Consider the following 21690-nt stretch of genomic DNA (forward strand, 5'->3'; position numbering starts at 1 on the left):
TCACATGACTTCTAATTCCTCTCTCTTACTGAAGGTGCAATGATTAAAAGATTGAAATTCAAAATGGAAGAAATAAACCTCTCCATAAAACTTCTTTAAACTTACAGATGCAACTATTCTGAGGTCTTTAGGAATACTTAATACAAAATATTCCTCTGAGGCATTGAGCCATAAATATTAGGGATTTTCACACAATTCATTTGAAGACACTACATTTAATTGATTTGTAGTTCTAGAGCAGCTTCTTACTGGAAATCTAAAGGGATTCTGAGAGTGAATGAAATTTGACAAATAACAATGTTTTCAAGACAGTTTTGTGCAAAGAATTTATTCTTTCACAACAGAGTGCCATAAAGAGTATCCTTTCCTTTAGTATGATAAATTATATTTCTGTAATAATCATTAAAAAATGACATTGCTGAGTTCCTTTAAGTTACATTAGCAAATAAGTGATAATTACTCTCTTTGCCATTGTCTGAACATCCTGAGCCATTTACAACAGAAATGGAAAAGCTGCTTGAATAAATGTTCTGTATTTAAATCACTGAGAAGGTAGTTAAAGGGACAAAAGGAATCCTTTTTTTGTAGTAGTATATTTCCCTTTGCAGTAAACCCAGAAGTGTGTGTGTACAATGAAAGATTATTTGACAAACACCACAGTAGATTAATCAGAGGTTGATACCCAAATATTTTAGTCATGTTTCATACAAACTGTGAAGACAATATAGTTAACCTATGGTAGAGTCACAATCAGAAATCTTAAAATGTCATGTCATAGATGCACAATTTCACTGCGAAGTATGCTACAAGATTACAAGGAGGTCTGTGCTGACTTTAAGGAACATGGATGCACCAGATGATACCAACAAAGAAAATCTGGGTAAAGTCAGCAAACTTGCCTATTCTATTATGAATTGCTGAGTAACTGTAATCACAAAGTAGTAAACTACTGGCACCCTTTCCCAGTGGCATTCATCAGGTAGATAAATACACATCATCTGCACATTTCTAGTAGTGATTGGCAAGGTTCTCAATAAGTGTGTGTGCATGGTTTGAAGCAGAGTTAGTTGTAATGCACAGAAATACATATTGGGAAAGGATTTACTCGCCACACAAAAACACAGAAACATAATCTCTTAACCAGCCTACATCTGGAGTGCTACTTAAAAGCCTAGCAAGGATTTACGTAAAGCTTTAGGAAAAAAAGTTTTTAGAAACCATTCTGTTCTCACAATAACTGTTAGCTAAAATCTTGAGCTCAGCATGCTAAGAAGTAACTAAACATTCTTAACTAAATTGCTGTAATTTAATAGGAAAAGCAACAGAGCAGGAAATTAGTAAGTTGGTAAAGAGTTATCTAAATGAATAACTTTCATCATCATATTCCAGCTCATCTTCCTCGTCATCCTCCAAAAGTCCATATTTAAATTTGCGATAGACTGTGCCGTCCTGGCCCATATATACAATGTCATCTTCTTCATCATCATCTTCATTATCTCGATCTCTATACTCAATCACTTGATCTTCCTGGTAACTGAGACTTTCATGGTAGTTGCTCACATATGAAGGAAAGGCTTTGGAGTGATTTGTCAGCTTCTCATACCCACCTTTGTTGACAGGCTGGGTTTTGGCTCGTGATTTTCTCCAGATGAATACAATGGCTCCAATGACAAGGAGAAGCAAAATGCAGGTAATAACAAAGAAAGTAGTTTTGCTTTTGCTCTCGGCTGGCAAAGTGGTCCGTAATACACAGTCATCTACAACAGCAGGTAGAAAAACAAAAGATTAAATGAGCTTGTGTGCATGTGTATGGTGGTGGTGGTGGGGTATTTGTCTTAAAGAATCTATTACAATGTTTAGACCTGCTTATGTTTTTAAATGCATTTGACTAAATACCTTACTCTTCTAGGATCACCACTGTGATGGTATAAGGATGTAAGCAAGGCTGCTGGGATAGCTATGCTTTTTTATTAGATTAGAAATAATCAGAAAGAAGCAGAAAAGCTAACAGGTGCACAAACGCATTTTGACATGATGAGCTTAAAATGTAATGATTCAGATGGCTATCTATTGAAGCAAGCACTTCTCTGTCACGGAAAGAAGGTGGCATCTCCTGCATCAGTCGTGATTGCTGTTATTTGTGTAAAACCCTTCCTATTCTGGTGATGGAGCAGTAGAAACACCCTGTGTACCTGCAGCTCAGCAACTCATTTTTCCTCTGTTCCCCTTTTGATTTTTAAATGTCAGCCTAGTCAGTCATGAAGCCCTTCAGCACCATTATTGCTCTTCAGCATGGTCCTACCTTGTGTTTCATTGCAGTCGCAGCACTCTGGGGTGCCTGCCAGGTCAGGGTCACTGCAGCAGGGCAGACAGCGGCTGTCCTCCAGGTAAAGCTGCATGCTGGCTGGGCAGACCGTGCAGTTGAGAGGCCCAGGCCCCTTGCACTCAGTGCATGAGCTGTCACATCTTTCACACCTGGGCTCGTCCTCCTTCAGACACAGAACACAAGCAATGCACCTTTCATTTTATATTCTTTGGACCTGACTTGGCAGTTCTGTCCTGTCATTCACTGTTTGAGTAGTGATCTCTGGGCACCACAGATGTCATTGACAAAAATACAGTAGGGAGTAGGAAAAGTAAAATTTGGTTTGTATTTCCTGGACTCTCAGTGATCTGCTTGCAGGGAGTGGGGGGAAGGTACTGTAGGAGCTTATAGATCTCACCTAGCTAGACAGCAAGAAAAAAATTCATTCAGAGTGTAAGCTCTTTGGCCAAAAAGTGAGTTTTTATTTTGCTAGTCCCATGCTAGCAGATCAGTGGTTCTTTGGCAGTAACGATGGTAAAGTGGCCTTCAAGAAGTGTACTCAAGAGTGTCATTAAAAGTAACTGTCATAGGAGAAACAACATGAAATATTCAGGGAAAAAAAAGGTAGCTGAGAGAATGAATTTCCTTTCTAACTTGGGAAGGAGCAGAAATAAGGACTAAATCTGACTGGAAATTTTCTAGCAAAACAGATTTTTATTAGATCATGTTGGTGCTGTTTTACAGAAGCAACTTAGATTCAGATATTCTTCTCAAATTCCACATAGGTTCCTGGGAGCCTCTGTGTGCAAAGACTACCAGAGATCATTGTTGTCACATCTACTTTGCAGAATGCTCTGAGCTGAGGTATCTCAGGGCTTCCAGTATTTGCAGTTCCTGGCCTATTGGGAAAAAAATGCTATTTTTCTGCCATAGGACCAGGATGCCATATCCACTGTGAGGATCTGGAAACTCCAATAACCTTTCATCAAACTTGCTGTCAGAGCGGCAAGGCTGCTTGTCCTGAATCAAAGAACCTGGGCAAGATGAGAGGGTCATAGCAAGGTCTAGTTTCTCAGAGTCAAAGCTCTTGCAAAGAACTGCAGAACCCTGTGGTCCCCAGGTCTTGGGTTATTTTCTCAGGCTCACAGTTACGGAGCAGCACTGCTAAGGGGATATTCCGGGCCAGAGACTCCAGGGTATGCAGCATCTTAGGCCAGCTGGCTTGCCTTGTTACAATATTCTTGAATAAACATCTTTGGAAGGCAATTGGTGTGGAAATCTGGAATCTGGAGTGCCCAGACTTGTGGCACAGATCCAAACCTAATTGTGCTTCTACTCTACTAAATATACAGCTCTGTTAACTTCAGTCTGTCCCTCCATTAGAGGTTTATTCCAGCAGAGCTGTCGATCAGGAATGTGATGTGATTTCTCACACACAAAGCAGCAGAAATCTGTGGGAAATCTCAGTTATACTGGAAGAAAAAAATGCTCTATTACTAATATAGCTGATTTTGTTCACATGGCTTTGGTAGAGGCTTTGTGCCTTTACTTTTACTGGTAGAGGATTACTCTATAGTAGACAACCCCAGAAAGAGAAACAATGCTTCCTCTGGCAAGAGAAGAAAAAAGTAAGCATATTTAAAGGTAAACATCCTTGAAAACTCAGAGAAGAGCATTCTGTGTTGTTTGTGTTGCATTCAGAAGTTAAAGTTCAGCATACAAATCACAGAAGAAAATGCCTACAAATAGATACCTCTTGTCCTGGTGTCTCCTGGACTTTGTATTCACCTACAAAACAGTCTGAGTTGCACATTCCACCCAATAAACTGTAGCTCCATACACAAGATTTGCAGCTGAATGCTCCCTTCCCTAGAAAGGCAAATATAACAACAATATTACAACAGGAAAAGTTGTCATCTAACTTAAAAATTATACTGACCACTGCTTCCAAAGAATAAGGTTATTTGTCAACACCAAGAATCAGCAGTGAGGAGTTCAACATGAGGAGGTTGGTATTACAGAAGAGCTTGGGCCTAGTCTTGAAGCTTTCTGTGCCCGCAAAGTGTATTTCTTACGTGTTTTGATATTCATAAAAAGCTGATTTGGGAATTAGTTGTACAGGGAAGTTCTGACACCTTCGGGAGAATCAATTAGATCAGTGCAATGAAGTAAAATTGTGGGGAACCTTGGCCAAATGCTCTCCTTCACAAACCTTCACAATACTTATTAGGCCTGCTAGCTAACCGTTTGCAAACCACAATGAATTAATGCTTATGTTTGAATAGCAAAATGAATTCTTCAGTTGCATAGGAAAAAAATTATTCGCTGTTTGCAAATAGAGCATCATATGCACTTTGTGTGTTGGAGACTCTTTCTGAAGACAAATGCTGCATGCAGTATTTCTGTGAAATGTTGAAGTGAATGGTTTGTCCTATATGTTAAGATGAACCTGTCCATTTCCCTGCAATTAGGCATTTTCTACCACTGTCTGAAAGGAAGAAAATGAAAATGCAAGTAGCTCGTGTTAGCAGCAGTTAAACAGCTGAAGTTAACAACCTTCTATAAGCCAGTGAATTTACTAAGTGATTTTTCTGAGCAGTGCAGGGTTTGCTTTCCCGCTCTTGAGAAACAAGAGACACCACAATGCTTCTTTGGTCATACATCAGCAACGCAGATGCATTTCAGAACACCTGCAGGTTTGCTGTTTAGGAGGACTGGCTTGTGTCCAGAGACATCTTAGTGTCTCTGTAATCACGATAGAAAATCCGTGGTGTAGTATTTATCCCAAATAAAGCAAAAATCAGTAGAAATAGTCTGTAAATTAAAATGGCTATCTTTTTGTCCCAAATCCAATCCAAAATATTTCTGTTACTTGTTATAATATTGTTACACGGTTACATTTTAATAGTTCTTGAAGGTGTCTTCACTCTCAAGAGTTATTTCCACAATTTGATATATTGTTACATTGCAATTAGCCATCTGTGCTATCCAGTATATCCACTATCCAAAACAAATTTTGTATGTTACATGGTGTGGCCTAAGCTGCAGAGTGGCAGCTGTTAGCTATCATCTGATACTGTTCAGATAGAAAAGGACACCAAATAGGTCCAAGGGGAGTAATGCTGCTTGCTTCAGAATTGAATGAATTAGGAAAAAGAAGAATCTGAATACTTAAGTGTGTCTGAGAACAAAACAGATGGTCTCTCAAAGTTAACTTTGAAAAATACATAACTATATTAAAAGCAGCAGACACTGCTTTTTTTTTTTTTTTTTTTTTCCACCCAAAGATATGCTTTCTGGCTGTTTCTACTTTTTGCATTGCAGACTGTAAAGGTATGTGGTTGGATTTCAGTTACTTGGCTTTCACAGAATAACATATAGTAGGACAGCTCAAAGAATGAGATATTATTCAGTCATTGTCCAGTGTCTGTGCAAGAAACAAGGTCTGGCTCTGTAACCAACAGAGTTTTTTTTTTTTGAAGTTGATGAGCATCTTTATGAGAGGCCTGACTGATGGAAAATTCATTACTGTTGTCCATTTGTTTCCCTTCACTGACTTGGCACCGGGACTCAATCCCAGCCCTCCTCATGAGTGGCTGCCTTTATTCTTGTGCTCTGTGGCTGGAGGCAGACCTGTGGGGAACTTGACAGGAATTCATATCCTTGCTTTGATCTCCATCAGTCAGTACTCTAAAATAAGGTGGCAGCATGGAGCAGCCAGTGAAACAAGTCACCTGGTGCCAGGGACCCCAGCAGCCCCAGGGATGGTCTCTGCATCACCCGCTGCAACTGCGAAGGTCATGCACAGGTTGGTAGTGCTGCGTGTGGTATGTCCCTTTGTGAAGTATTTCCAAATCTTGGAGCAGAGAGTTTTAAAAAGAAAAAAAAGGAGATGGCAGGTATTTTGATAATCCTTGGCAGGTGTTTTGATAACCCTTTTTTTGGTCAAAGCAGAGCATATGCTTTTACCTTCACAAGTTCGGCAAGAAGGGTGGCATCTTTCACAGATGTTGTTGTCCTTGCTTTCGTAGTAGTACTCAGGACAAGAGCTAACACATTCATTCTTGGAGCGCAACAGGTAGAAATACGTATCACAGAAAAGGCAGTCTGTGGGTCGAGGCCCCGTACACTCCTTACAACCCTTGTGGCATCTCTCACATGATCCAGTGGAGTTTTGTGCAAAATACCTGAAACAGATCAGATAGTCATGGCTTGACTAGTCAGTGCATAAGGCCCAGCAGAGACGGGAAAACCAGAACATCCTTCATCCTTAGCTTTTACTGTGATTACATCAATATATGAAAATGATATTGATGTGATCACAGTAATTATTTGCAATCTCAATGAAAATAGAATTAATTTTCTTTAATTCCTCTTGGCCATTTGAATTCAGCTATAAACCAAAAGTTTATTGTAAATTGAGGGTGTATAAAGCAAGGCTTTCTAAAATCTAGGGTGAATTCAGACACAAAGGAAGTATATATATAGTATATATAAATAGACAGGGCTCAGAAAACTTCAACTCTGTTTGGCACTGCAAGAGATATCCTGGAGATGTTTGTTAAGCACTGAATTCCTTACTGCTCCTGATGACCTGCTGTCAGATGGAAATTCAGAAATTTCATATTTCCTTTCAGTGCATAAACATGCTGTGGTGGTGCAATCCTTACCCCCCCCACCCCTCTTTGTTGGGCTGCTTGGTGCTAGGTGCGATTCCACCCACATCCCCCGAGCTATACACCAGTCTGTGGAGATAAGGACTGACAATGTTAATGAGCCTGGCTCCTGCCCCTCCCGATTGCTCGGAAATGGTTAAAATGGCCCATCAACTCCTAAGGGCCTGGCACACCTGTGCCTGGGATGTGGTCAAATGAGAACAATAACAGAGTCGCACATTAATCAAATTCTTTTGTAACTGCTGGAGGGCACCAGAAGGCATTTGACAAAAGTCAATTATCTTGGACCCTATAAATGGCGACCACCAGGGAGACCCTTTGAGCTCTCCTGGATCGCAGTGGGCCTGTGACCAGCACCTCCCCTGAGCTGGGACGCCTCTCAGGTACCAAACCCTTAGGGTGTCGTCTGCTCCAGACGGAAGACCAGGGCGAAGTCCCCTGCTCGAGTCTCAATTATCACCCGTTGAGGAATGCCAAGGCATTGTGAGTATTTGCTCTAAACTCAAGAGGGAAATTTTCTTTGAGCTAGCTTCTCTTCACTCTGTGTGAGTGTGTGTGTGTGTGGGTACGTACCCTTGTTTCTGTGTGTGTATGTCTGTTCTGTGTTCATTCTACTGAATCCAAACACCTTTGTTTCTGTATGTTTGTCCATTTTGTTATGTGCATGCATGTGTATATATGTATATATAGGTACCGTTAAGTAAGTTAGTGTGAATCTTGTCATTTTAGAATCTGAATAAGTCGCTTTTCTTTCTTTTATTATCTCTGAATTATTTTATAATAATAAATTGCTGTTAGTTATTAATAAACCTAGATTTCTTACTAAATATTACCGTGTCAATACTTTCATCCGCGACACATGCTTAGCCGAAGGGTACCAGCAGAGAAACAGTATTCACCTAAGTTATGCTCTTAGGGAAAAAGAAGAATTGTTGCACTCTGGTTTTGTTGAGATTTGGTCATTACAGACTTCCAATTTAACGGGATGATAACTCAATTTAACAACCAGTGTGACAATAATGTACTGTAAAATGAAATGGACCCGAACCAGAAACTGTAGGTCCACTTCCCAAATGTGAATTTCTAAGACACATTCACAAGAATACACTGAATTCGCATTTTGAAATTAAATGGACTCATCTTAATGATCCATTAACATGTTCAACTGATCCATTATAAACATTCACTCAATGTAAAACAAAAGTAACTTCATCCAAACTTCAGGTTAAGTGGAGGCTGCAAGGGTGCTTGAAGAAGTTATGCAGCTTCCTGTGCTCAAGTGGATTAATGGATAACTATATTTATTCTGCTTCACACTGTTCTATATAAACATAACCTAAGAGCATCCTTGGAGTGTAAGAATGACCACACCACACCAAGCTGGTCCCAATTTGGGCATCAACTTTACAGTTTTCTACTGTGAGGAGAGGTTTTCTGCCACCTCCGTACTGGGACAACATAAGAATTTTTCACCTGAAAATAGAATTCAGTTCAATTTCACTCTGAAACAGAATAGGATGGAATGATCTAATTTGACAAAGCTCTCTCTGTGATGTAGCTCTTAGCTAAAGATCTTGGGTCTTACCCTGCTGGACACTGGTTTATGCATCCTTTCCCTTGTCTGTACCAGCCTGGTTTGCAGGAAAGGCACTGTGAGCTGTGTTTTCCAGTGCAAGTGACACAGGCGCTGTGGCATGGGGAACATTGTCCGTCATTGCTGTCAACATAATACCCATCTGGGCATGTTTCAACACAGGTTGTATCTGCACAGACAACAATGCAGAATAACACATCATACTGAGTATTTGCTGCTGTAAAACATCTCATACAGCTGTGCTAGAGCAAACTGTCTAACAGGAGATGCTGTTAGAGCATGTACCAGAACAAGAAAAGAGAATGTTGGCATATAATAATTATTTTTTTGTTTCTTCTAAGTCTTGTCAGTTCATTAGTCCTCATTTTTGCATTTTATGTACATTGGCATGCTCTTCAAAACAGCTAATTTTTTATCTCTGGGAAGTATAAATGCATAATACATAATAATGAACAGCAGCTGTGATTTTTTTCAGAATATACAAAAGAAGAAATAGTAATTAGGAAACTTTATATCTGCATTGCTATTTTCATTAGGTTTCACTCTAAGCACCAACCTCATTGCATTCTGTGTATATGATGAATCTGATGGTAAATATGAGTTTTAATAACGTTTGTTGGTCTTTGCCCCTGTGTGTGGCTGCTGCTTTATGTTACAGGAAAAAATGCCTGTAATGCTGCCAAATATACGAGGCACATCCCACTTTTTCAATGAAATTTCAGAGGGTCATTAGAATAGGAATCCTGAATGAGAAGTTAGGACTGATGCAACCAACTGCAAGTGCATCAAGCTAAGAGAGCCGTGATTACTCATTGATGGCTTATACTTACATCCAGCTTGTCTTTATAGTTTTGCTGCTCGGGTTGCAACTGGACAAAGGAAGAGAATTCCCCTTACTTCTATTTTACTTGAAATTCTTTTTCCACTCCAGAATGTTAATTTACATACTTCCACCAACTTTGCCAATTGTATTGGTGCAAAGCAGATGAGTGTGTTGATAAAAAAACAGGTCTGATGCAAGACCTCAGAAATTTAAGAATGCAAAATCCGCATCAGAATTAGACTCAAAAAGCTCAGGTTCATTTTTAATTTAGACTCTCTTTAGATTTTTCCTGCATGAAAGATAATTTTAATAAATTTTTCTCCTGATGATTTTCTAAACCTTTTGTTTGCTTTTTAAAGAATATGCAAAGAAGTAAAGTTTAAGTTCTGGGATTTTATAGTTTTTACCAATTTGTTTCTGAAACAATACAGTCTTTTGCTCCAAAGTCCGAAAAGTAGTTTTGCACCTCAGCTTTTCACTAAATACTGACCTTCCATGAACAACTTTTTTACAGCTCTGCTTAAGTATTTCTTTGCTCATCAGATCTCTGAGGATTAAAGAAGCCAACATGAAAATGTGAGCTCTTTGTGTGTATATTAAAAAAAAAAAAAAAAAAAAAAGGCTAAGGATATCCCACTTGTCTTTTTAAGTTTCTTGTTGGAAACAACAGGAACAGTACATACCAAGTACATGACACGTACAAGTTTTGTTTAGCCATGGATTTTGTTGCTACTTAGAAGTACTGCTTTGGCCGCAGTGAGTGGCAAGCCCAGTCTCACAGAGTTTCCAGGTAGCCCTGCAGAAGTAATTATCTCTGCACAGGTTATCTACTTGTCAGGTAAACTTTTCAACATTTAGATTGGCTGAAGCAGCCCTAGATGTTTCATAAATGTGACAGAAACTTGCCTATTTCATGCTTTCAGTATAGAATAAGATCTAGAGGCAGGAGCAAGACACTTACTGAGAAGATAGTGGTTATTCGCACAGCTAAGACACTGGTGTTCAGTGGGTCCTGAGCAGTGGAAACATTTCTTATGACAAGGCTTGCAGGTCTGATTTTTCTCAATGTAGTACTCAGTGAGAGAGCAGTATCCAGATGCCACACAGTGCCCGTCATGGTTCAACATCAGGCCATTTCTGCAAGTAAGGCAGGCAGTGGAAGAAGAACAAGTCTGGCATGTCCTGTTGCATGCTGAAATGGACAAACAGTAGGAATGTCATCATTTCTTGTTGCATTTCAGATTATTGTTTCAGTTCTAATATTGCAAGGAGCAGCCATCTTCTCAGGATGAGAGGCTGAGGGAAACAGAGTGATAGCTCTGCTTCTGCATAGTCAAACTTTTTATTATTTTCAATCTTAACACAGGCAGTTACTTAGGTTTCCTTTTGCACTGACATAGCTTTTGCTGAGCAGTGGTTTTCAACGTACTGTCTCCAGCAATACTCAGTACTTTACCAGAGTGGTTACCCATAATATTAAACACATCTAGCTTTGCTACTTCCCTCTCGCCTTTCTCCAATTTTTGGTGTTCTAAGCTATACCTTATTTTTCTGCATTAGCTATCTCTTCCATTTCCAGGACATGGATAGTGACATTAGCCAGCACATGCAGATCTTTTGGGGATAGCCTTAACCAGACCAACTTGTATCTCAATACCATTCTGGGGAAAACAACACTGCCAACCTTGACAGTCGTCAGTGGCTTCTTCATAGTAAGTCCCTTCAGGGCACTCTTCAAAACACATGCCACTGTAGAGGACAAAGAAGTCAATGGAGCACTGAGTGCAGTCGTCTGAGTCCGGCCCGTCACAATCCTTGCAGTCTGCATGGCAGGGAAAGCAGTGCTTGTCTTCAGCGTAGAAGTGAGAAGGGCACTCCTGCACACACTTGCCCTCGTGCAGGAAGAACTCATCCATGCACTCTGTAGAGGACAGCAAACAACAGGTAAGCAAATGGGCAGGAAATTCTGACCTCTGTAAGTGAGGGAGTGAAGAAATCCTAGGACACCATAAATCCTGCAGTGCCTGTCATAAGAGGAGGTAAGACAACAGCTTGGGAAGGTAGCGTTTCTTTTTCGACTCTTTCCCCTCCAAACTGCCCATAATGGCCCAACCTTCACACAGCATCTCCTGTGTTACTGAGAAGCAAAGTCACCTGTTCAGCTTTGCTGATATTAACCAAACCATGCTGCCACTGAAGATAGGTGGACTTCTGCTGAGATATATCTGCATTATGAACTTCCTGCAAAATCAGGGATGTCCACATCTGAAATTTTGTTTAGTTTATTATTAAAAGATGAATCTGGCTGGAATATGTGGACCTGAATGTTTGTCTTTGCATACAGCTGGGATTCAGCTGCTGATCTTATTATGAGTATTTGGTTTAATAGCTTTGTTTATGAGTTTTTTTTTTTCATTTCATCCATTTTTAAGGTTCCAGAATGGCTTGCTCAATATTAACTATCATAGAAATTTTTGTGGACGCATTCAGACTCACTAGGATATCCAAGGCTTTCCTAATATGTTTCATTACAGAGATTTCATTCTCTACCATGAGCAGACATTTGCAAAAATAGTAAAGAGATGTAAAGTTCAACCAAACTAGGAAAGAAACATTCTATATTTCACATTGATGTAAAAGTGTATGCAAGTGTTTAGGCATGGATACACTAGGTCAGAAATAGAATCAGACCAGTAGGAATCTCTGAAGGATGACAAGAACAGGCAAAGCAATGTGAAATCTTTACAGATTAATGCTTTAAATTGAGCCTTATCGTAGAGCACTGATTGCTTAGCCTCTATCTTAGAGATTAGCAATCATATAGACATCTCTTTTTAAATTTTTGCTCATTACAAAATTTCTTTTCAGATCTGTTTCTGTCAGTCTGTCTCTAGACAGATCCAGATAGATTTTAGCTAATTCCAGTTCTTTATAATACCTTTGCATGTTTGATTGTGAATGCACTCCTGACACATTTCAAGGCAGCGTTTGCAGATTCCTTCAGAGGGAAAGTGCTTCTCTGAACAGGTAGGTTTACATTTCCACTGCTCCAGAAGTAAAGGACTTTCACAGGACAGGCATTTGGTTGCACTTCCCATGCATGTCTTACAGGATCCACTGCATTCCTTGCAAGTCTTAGAATCATTAAAATATCCCCTATTGAATGAAAAAAAAAACATAAAGCAAACTGCTGGTCAATATATAGTTATCAGACAGTCCAGGCTATAAGAATTATGAGTATATATGAGATTTTCTGAGCACACACATTTCACTGGATCAAGTAAGTTTCTCACACAATTTGTTGCCCATCCTCCACTTACATCCCCTCTGCCTGTGAGCAGAAAATATGCGTGATTAGTGCTATGAAGGGAGTCTGCCCTTCCTTTGTTCTTGTACCTACTCTCTAAGGGATGTTAGACTTACTTTCTTGCCCATTTCCTGATTTCCCCCTTACATAAGATAGGAAGATCTATAATGTTTGGGAAAAGAAAGATACAATATCTAATCTTGCACAGCTGACCCTCAACAGTGATATCAGGGGAAGACAGAAATATAACCTCAGTGGCCCTAGAACGGAGAAAGAGAAGAGAAAACCCTGGAAGTGTGAAGGCTGGGAAGAATAAGGAGGGCTGGGATTAAAAAACCCCGACAAAACCAGGATGCTTAAGTAGTACCTGCGTTTAGTGACAGCAAGCTGGAGACAGTGAAAATGGAGCATGTTTTACTGGTATCCATGGTGTGAGAGCAACTGTAAACAACCATGGTTGGGACTATTAGCCATAAAGAAAATATAGCAAAAAATTGCACTTATATTTTGGAAGAGGGATAAAAGGAGAGGCTGGATGCAACCTGATCTGCCTACACTCTCAAAGCCAGAATGTTAGAAGGTGAAAGGACAAGCAGGTCCACATTTCAAGATGATTGCTAATCCATATGTATACAGCCATTGATAAAAACTAAGGAAGAAGTTGATATAGAAAATAGCCCCAAAACATGTACTTCACATTAACAAGTTCATTCTTCCCTGTAGAGGGGTGCTTCTCCTTCCCTTCTTGGAGACAATTTTTCCAAAGAAAGGCTGAGGAGATGCATTAGGAGCAAGGTTAGAGAAAAGATAGGAAGAGCTGTGCCTGCCATCTATTCTAATCTCCTTTTTTTCTCCTAACCTTTGTCATGATGCTGCATCTATTTCTCACAGTCCTGTCTTCTCTTGTTCCAGTCTTGAGTACTCTGCTAGCCCAGTCTTTCAAAATCCTCTATCAGAAATTATCAGTGCAGCAAGTCTAACACTTTTCATCCCCTAAAGCATATTCCCAAACTCAAAAAAACTCAAAAAGACAACTCATATAATCCTTTCCTCTAGTGGAGAGTAGTTATACCTCAAGAACTTTGTCTCAGAGGCTGAAACCAGAGTTTAACTCTAGTGGACTTTGCTGAATGATGTCTGGGAAGCCACAATTTATAGTCTAGAATTTGAAAAAAGGGCAATAATAAGAGCTGAAAAGACTAGTGATGTATGAAAAGGTTTAATTTTTTTACACTGACCCTGTGTCAGATAACTGTGGGAAATGAGTACTGAGAACATACATATTAATGCCAAAACATTATCTTTACATGAATGCCACAATTAAAACTTGTTTCTGGACTAAAGTAGGCTTTAGTGCAATTAGTTTGCATTTACTCTGACGTTTGATGATCAGAATCTGTTCCACTGGTCCTTATTGACTTATTTGACAAAGTCGGCAAAGAATTTGTACTGATAGTAAGAAAAACAGGAGCTGCACATTTTTCTAAAGAGAAAGGTTAATGAAGCAAGATTTTCATACTGCATAGCACAGATTTTATGTGCATATATAGGTATGATAAACCCTGATGAAAAAATCACAGAAACAGGAGAATCTGATCTACTCAGGTGCCTGATCTAATACCCATCACAGTCAAATGGGAATCTTTCTTTCTGAATTCCATTTATTACAGGAAAAAGTAAGTCAAAGAGAGAAACACATCACTAAGCACTATATTTCCATATCAGGACTCTGATAAATCCACTTTCTGGGTTCACACCCCTGCTCTGTACTACTTTGAGGAAGGAATGAGTTAGGAGAATGACTAGAGGCTTATTTTTCAGCCACCATAAAGAACCATCCTGAAGTACCATGGTTCTATTAAAGCCCATGGGAGCTGTGCCATCTGTCATAGGATATAATGTCCAGACTCAACTGCTGATTTTTCACTTTTTTTGTAAGCAAGACAACATGCTGTTTATTCAGTCCAGCTGAAAATTACTTTTGTCTTGTGGTAGTTTCTGGTAGCTTAAGTTACATTAAGGTCTCCCTTGAAAGGTTTATAATGGATCTGAACTTTAAAGAGAAGGAGCACAGTGAGAAAATAAGGAGCAGTCATCCAACAGGTGTTACTTACTCAGGGCATTCCCGTAAACATCTGCCTTTGTGGAGGAAGAGCGGCTGGTCCTGTTCAGCCTGACACTTCTGACAGTGCCAGTGGTCGGAGCACACCTCACAGCCATCCATGCACATCTCGCACTTTCCACTTGCAACGTTTCCAAAAGTTTTTTGAGGGCACAGAGAAACACAGATATCATGGATAAGAAACTTTCCTGGCAAAAGAGCAACCCAGGTGGGAAAAAGCACCAATTAGAAACATATTTAAAAGATTTCTGACTTGGAAGACTATAAAAAAAGCTTCCAACTTCCTCGAAATATATTTTTTTAATGCTTAAAAACATGAATAAAACATTCTTTAAGCCATTTGCCAAAGTAGTTTGTTCAACCTTCACTTAAATTTAAGGATAGAAGGAATCATCAGGATTATCTAGTACATCTTCCTGAATAAATCCCTATTCAGTAGTTTCTGCATCATGTCTACAGCTTTTGATTGAAAAGAAAGAAAAGGAACAACAAGCATCTAACAATTTTTTGACCCATATTGCCAAGGGCATGTGCTTAATTCCTAGCTGATGCCTGACTTCAGCTGGTGATTATCTGATTACTTGATTATCTGCCTATGCTTTAAGCTGTCAAAGAACTTTCTAGTGACCATTGACAAAAACATTCCCTGGAAATGTGTAGGATACAGAATATTTTAACCTCTTGCAAAACTTACACAAAGAAGCTGAAGTCTCTTACCTTCTGGACATGAAGTACATATGTCAGCAGATTTCTCACAGGTCCTACATGAAGGATCACAGGACTGCAATTTTTTTTTTGCATCTGAGATGAAAGGAAAGTAAGTTCCATTTTTTTTACTGTCTTATAGGCTGGTTTTGTTCATTTCCCCTCCCTTTAGGGGAGCCATTTCCTATGGCTTTTTCTAAGCTGTTTTGAAAATGTACCTCTGAATTTTTGGAATTCACAAAGTTAAAGAACTTGATGATTGTGCTCAATTCCACTCTCTTAAATGGTGAGTTAAGAGTTGTATTAAAGGAAAATATATCCTGAGATTCACTAAGGCACTGTTCTGGACTGCTCATTTTGAATGAGAACAATAATCTAGTTTAATAATGTTAGTTTCAATGTAGTGGTCCAAAACTAAATCCAGATCTGTAATCCTAATAGATTACAAACAGAAAGAGCTAGAAAGTATGTAAATTTGGGGCACTTGGTGTAGTGTTTTCCTGGAGTTTTTGTGCTAGCTGGTTGCAGAGCAACATTACAGTGTAACTAAGGGAGAAAACTCTAGGAAGGAGAGGGAAATGAGTGCTTGGAAGGAAGAGCTGTTAAATACTTCTCCCCAAAACTATTGCCTGCTATTTCCCTCCAAAAGGAAGAGTCTGACATGTCAAATGGAGTTTTTATGCCTGTGGAAAACTAAGACTTTGGTTATGCTTTGCATAGACCTTATTCAATATGTTACTCAGCTCTGCATTTGAGGATCATACTTAATACAGAGAAAGTTTGTCATGCAATATAATAGGTACCATCATGCAGTTCTGTATTTTGATCCAAGCAGTTATAACAATGCGAAACGGGTATCTGATGAAAAAGTAATTGTGGGCCAGTGGACAGAAGACAGTAACCTTTTGATATTGCTGAAGATAAAAAATCAAAAAGAAATCAGAAATGGGTTGTAGATTGAGCTTTGCACCTGAGTTAGCACATCCAGCTCATCTTGCCAATTAAATGTGTATGATTCCTGTAAATCAATGGACTGGCTGACAGTATCCATTTGCCACATGCAGCATATCACTACACTTTTTTGTTCTGCCTGTTATAGCAACGTAGTTAAAAAGGTTGACATTTTGAATGAAAGTCGTGAAAGTAAATGTTTCGGGTTAAAAACAGGATGGAGGAGATCAGGAGACTTATATAGAGCCCTTTCCCACAAAGGGAAATGGTGGGCATTTTATTAAGCAGAGAGACAGTAGAAAAGTGGGTAATGTGCATAACATGGCACAGGGGCAGAAGAAGGAGGAATAATAATGAAAATATTAATAATTATTTATAACTGTACTGCTAAATGAACTGAGCCATAGCTATCTCAGTGAAAGAAATTAGATCCACATTCAAGGTGGTCAGGAGACAATCTATAACAATATGTTACATCCATGTCTGACTCTACCAGCAGTTTAGAACATCTTAAAAACTCTCTGTGCTCAAATATCTCTCAATATGCTGTCCCTGGCTAGAAGAAGAACAACTCAGGAGTGTTCAGGGGCAGCACAACAGATCAAAACCTGGCTGTTTAACAGTAGAGCACTCAGCAAGGACATGATTAGTCATTCTTTCCAGGACTACTTGTGAGTACTACTTGCACAGGATAGTGAAATCCTGTAGTGTTGCAACTCTTGCTAGTAACTAGTACAATATAAAGCAGCTCCAGATAGAGCAGAAGATTAGGAGAGTTTTCCTTGTCACCACCCCTCTGGCAACAGCATCTCTGCCCTCCCTGAACAAGGGCCCAAGAGTGTTTGCAGGGTCTAGGCACAGGTCATAGGATCCACAGGATAATGTATGCAACTGAAGAAAGCTGCACACTGTCAGGGTGAATGGGGCTTGTGACAGTCCAGACTGCAGGCTGGGTCTGACCAGTCTGAGGCCAACAGAACTATTAGACCCTTCTGCATATCCCAAAAGACAACAAAGAGCACTTTAGCATTGGCTTTAGTAGCCAGAAGTGTTGGTGCCCATGGTGAGTCAGAGACCTATCAAGGATGAAGACAGGTGGGACTATGACAGTGTTTCAGTAAGTGCCACCTGAAGGCAATTTTCAACTCCAAAGGTACAGAGGCCTTCTGGAGATAGAAAATGCCTGAAACTGAATTTGGAGATGTGCAACCTCAGTTGCTGCTAAACAGCTGACATAAAATCTCTGTGTTTGAGTATACAGGAAGGTTGTGTCACCTTTGTGACTTCATATTGACCACAGCTGAACCTAAGGGGTATAATATCAGCTAATCATCAGTGTGCAAAAATGAAAATGTCTGGAAAAGCTCTTTGGAAAGATGAGAACAAGTGAGGAAGGTACAGAGTCCCTGGCTTGTGGAAGAATAAAAGGTGGAAGTGATATATAAGCATTGGGGGCCGAAGAGGTGGAAGAAGAGGGATTTACTATTAAGTAATCTCTGAAGTTGCAGAGGTGGGAGGATAGCACAGGGGTAGATATTGATGAAGGACTGGAGAGACACAAGGAGACCTCAATGTGTGAAGTGACTTCAGTGCTACTTAAAGCAGCATTGAAATGCCCCATCGTCTGGTATCAGTATAACTGAGGTCTCAGGGCTGGGGCCCTTTGCAGTGAGGCTCCTGCTGCTGGGGAGGGAGTTGTCAAGTTCATTGAATATTTAGGGTGAAAGAAGATTTCTTGAAAAATTCTGATTAGGCTCTGTACTTTGCACTATCGATGTATAAGTTGTATATTTACAAATGGATTAATAGTTGTGTAATTTAGGGAGTGAAAAGCTACAAAGTAATTTTAAAATACCATTTTTAGTTGCCTGTGAATGTCATCCTTGAGGAGAACAAGCATTTTGTTCTGCTTTTCTTAGTCCTTTTTAGGTGTGTGGATGTGGTTATCTTGTAAGGCTTTCTACAATAGCAGGTCCTGTGAGTTTAGATCCTTTCTGTCTCTTGCTGACATATTTTCTATGGCTTTTCTCTATGCTGAAGACCTATTGTCTATATTTCAGGTTACAACATGCTATTCCAAGAGGATTCTAGTTCATTTAAATGAACTGAATGTAGAGGGCAGTTCAAGTCTCTTTCAAGCCTCTAGATGTACCTAACCATATAATGCACAAGCGTTTTCAGTTTGCTTATCCAAATAACCCTCAAAGTAACTTGCTGGTGACCACTGCTTACTCTTGTGAGATGCAGAAATTCACTCTCACAAGATTTTTTTGGAGAGACTACTTCTTAGCTTCATGTTTTTCCTGACTATTCATTATTGAACAAATCCTTAAAGAGTATCCTTCTTGATGTCATCTGTAAGAATATAAGTAATACTGCAGAAAAGCTGAATGTTTGGTGTTAATAGATTTGCTATTCTCCTATCCTTAAATATGCAGGCCTTCTCTCTTTTTCTGCTTTTGAGAGAAGATCCCCACTGGTCTGCAAATCCTAAGATTTTTCCTTTTTAGACACTAGTCATTTGGCACTCTCTGAAAAAGACCATCAAATAATTGATGATATATTACACATCCAAGTAAGCTTTAATTAATGTTTGTCACTTTGCATCTAGAACTGAAGGAAAGACCATCTGTTCCTGATGTCTGCCTACAGCTGCACATCTTCCGTTACTCCATCGCTTGCTTTGATAAATCTTCAGAATTTGTCAAGGAAGAGTTCTGATTTTTTTCAATGAAAATGTTATTTGGCCTTTTTCTAAATATTCGGTATATAATATAAATTTTCATTTCCCTTTTCAGCAGCTTTGCATCCAGCTACCTTACCCTGGCTTATGTTTTATTTTTTAAAAATCCCTACTGGGTAGGATACAGGATGCTGTAATTTAATACCAGTTATATGTGTGAAGAAGCAAGCCAGAAATATTACTGAAGTATGTATTGCCAGTGGAGAAGGACCTTGATGCTGGCAAGAGAGTTGGTGTAATATAAAAAATAAATAGTGGGACAGTAAGGTTAAGTGAAGAAGAAGTTGTTATACTGCTGAAGAATGTCTAAACGAACTCATTGTTTCAAAAACATTTCAAGCCTTACAATTAAAAAGAAAGATCTTTTTTGAAGTACTTTTTACTTCCATTTAATCCTCTTCCCCTTGGCAGCATTTGTTGTTTTCTGTAATACTAGATAATCGCCACAAGAGGGGAATGTACACAAGCAATTGGGCTTCTGGTAGTCGCCACGGGAGACAGCGTTTAGCCTTCCAGTCAAATATAAACACTTAAATGACCCAACTTTAGTACTGACACAACAATTCTTACATTTTTTTTCCTCTTTTTTTAAATTATGGACAATTAAAAAGATGTTTTTCTGTGATCAGCCTCTTATTCACTGGAAATAAGCTTTCATTTACTTAAAAAAACCCCAACACACGTTTAGAATCATGTGAAGTTTTTAAATGTAATTTTGTTGTATAGCAAAAAGTTCCCCAAATAGGCAAATGTGATGCAAGAGATTTGTTTACAGAAACCCATGCATACAACTTTCAATAATGTAATGAGAGCTTTCCAAAGAACAGTCTTACAAAGCTGAAAAATGGTCATGCAAAATGTATTTCCTTGGTCTTTCGACAGATGATAAATGGAAAGCTTGGAAATGACTGGTTTTGGCTGTTGGGTTGTATTTTTCTTTCCCCTAAAGGATGCTATTCTGTACTTGAGGATCCAACAAGCTTTCCTTTAATATTTCAGTTGGTAGCTCTTATGGTTGCAAATGAAACTTGTAAATGCAGAAGGCATTAGTCTATGATGCAGAATTGTAAACCACCCATATTCTAAAAGTGGGACATTGGCTCTGAAAAAACACTGTATTCTATTATTATACTGTTCTGCTCTTCCTTTTTTAAAGGTCAAACTGTATGACCTGTTCAGATCTACCAAACTGTTTTTATCCTTATATTCTTTCTTGTTTTGTTTTGTTGGGATTTTTTCATATGAAAATGTCTTCTATTTAAACTCTATTCAGGCCAGAGTCTGACTCAATGTCACGTTGATTCTTGTGTCTTTGTCAGAATGAGTAACAACTTTGACGTACACAAAACTAAGTCTCTTTTATTCCTTTCTGGAAACTGAGAAACTGAATCACACTATTTCTTGAGCTAAGATTTACTGTAGCTCCAAAGCTACCATAGTGCTCTTGGCCCTTGAGTTTATTCAAGGGATTATCAAACTGGAAGAGTGAAGGTAGACTGGAAAATACATTTTTTTCTATTTTCTTTTCTCCTTTGGGCTTGTGCAACATGAATGAGGCAGTGGCAGAGTTTCTTAACAGCTAGTACTGTAAGACTTAACTTGTGACCCCAAACTGAATGAAGGAAAAAATGAGTGAAATTTTAGCTCTATTTAACACTTTTCCCCATATTTCCTTTCTTTTTGCTTAAGTGATCTTACTTTGAGCTCCCAGAATTTTTCAGTTTGATTTTAAAGAAAGATTAAATGAGTCTTCAAAAATATTCAGGGTGAAAAACATAGGTCCACGTGGAAAGAAGTGTGGTCCTCTTCACATGCTCACCACGTGTTCTGGAGAATGTAAAGTTTATTAAAAAAATCCAACATGAAACCCTCCACAAAACCTGAGGATATATGAGCAGAGATATGGCCATATCTAAAGAGACATACCTTTAAATATAACAGCATTTGAAGTAGATTATGATCCCTTCTTAATTTTATTTAAAGTCACAACTGCATTATAAGAGTTCTTAGTAGGCTATGTTCACCCCCTTTGTATTGTCCAGTTTTCTCTCTCTACCCACTCCTTATGGACAACGGATCTTTATGCCAGGTAATGCAAGCAGTCAGTGTTCAGACTAATAAAGGATGGTTTGTTGTCTTGATTTTAAATCTTATTTATTCATGTTCTTCTACGAGTAAAAGGGGGACTTAAAAACTTGTAGTTTTGAGTTGCTATCGAGTATCTCCCTGTGTACATTTGTAATACCCTTAGCTTCTAGACATTGTCTTCTACTAAGAAAGTATTTTTACAGTATATTTTATTGTTGGACCATGGCACAGTTGCTGCAGCGAGGAATGAAGACGGAAATTAAGTGCCAGGGCTGTTTGTAACTGCAAGCATATTCCTTTTAGAAGGTGACCTGTCTAGCTTTTATACTGTGTAGTGAGATGTGATTTGAATGTGATCCAGTTGAGATGCTACTTA

The 21690-nt window shown here is 39.0% G+C and overlaps 1 protein-coding gene across 1 annotated transcript in view; it reads right to left on the reverse strand.

The window, feature by feature from the left end:
- Positions 1 to 312: 312 nt before the first annotated feature.
- Positions 313 to 21690, reverse strand: part of PCSK5 (proprotein convertase subtilisin/kexin type 5) — a 257528-nt gene continuing 236150 nt past the window's right edge. Inside the window, exons 28-37 of the mRNA XM_074855002.1 lie at positions 15545 to 15628; positions 14820 to 15015; positions 12337 to 12554; positions 11083 to 11319; positions 10360 to 10590; positions 8567 to 8744; positions 6275 to 6492; positions 4059 to 4174; positions 2303 to 2489; positions 313 to 1757 (exon numbers count right to left, since the gene is read on the reverse strand). Of these exons, the coding sequence (XP_074711103.1) occupies positions 1354 to 1757; positions 2303 to 2489; positions 4059 to 4174; positions 6275 to 6492; positions 8567 to 8744; positions 10360 to 10590; positions 11083 to 11319; positions 12337 to 12554; positions 14820 to 15015; positions 15545 to 15628 (2069 nt within the window). The 3' untranslated portion in view covers positions 313 to 1353. The remainder of the gene's footprint in view (positions 1758 to 2302; positions 2490 to 4058; positions 4175 to 6274; positions 6493 to 8566; positions 8745 to 10359; positions 10591 to 11082; positions 11320 to 12336; positions 12555 to 14819; positions 15016 to 15544; positions 15629 to 21690) is intronic.

This window comes from Strix uralensis, chromosome Z (assembly GCF_047716275.1).
Source record: "Strix uralensis isolate ZFMK-TIS-50842 chromosome Z, bStrUra1, whole genome shotgun sequence".
In the NCBI taxonomy this organism is placed as follows: Eukaryota; Metazoa; Chordata; class Aves; order Strigiformes; family Strigidae; genus Strix; species Strix uralensis.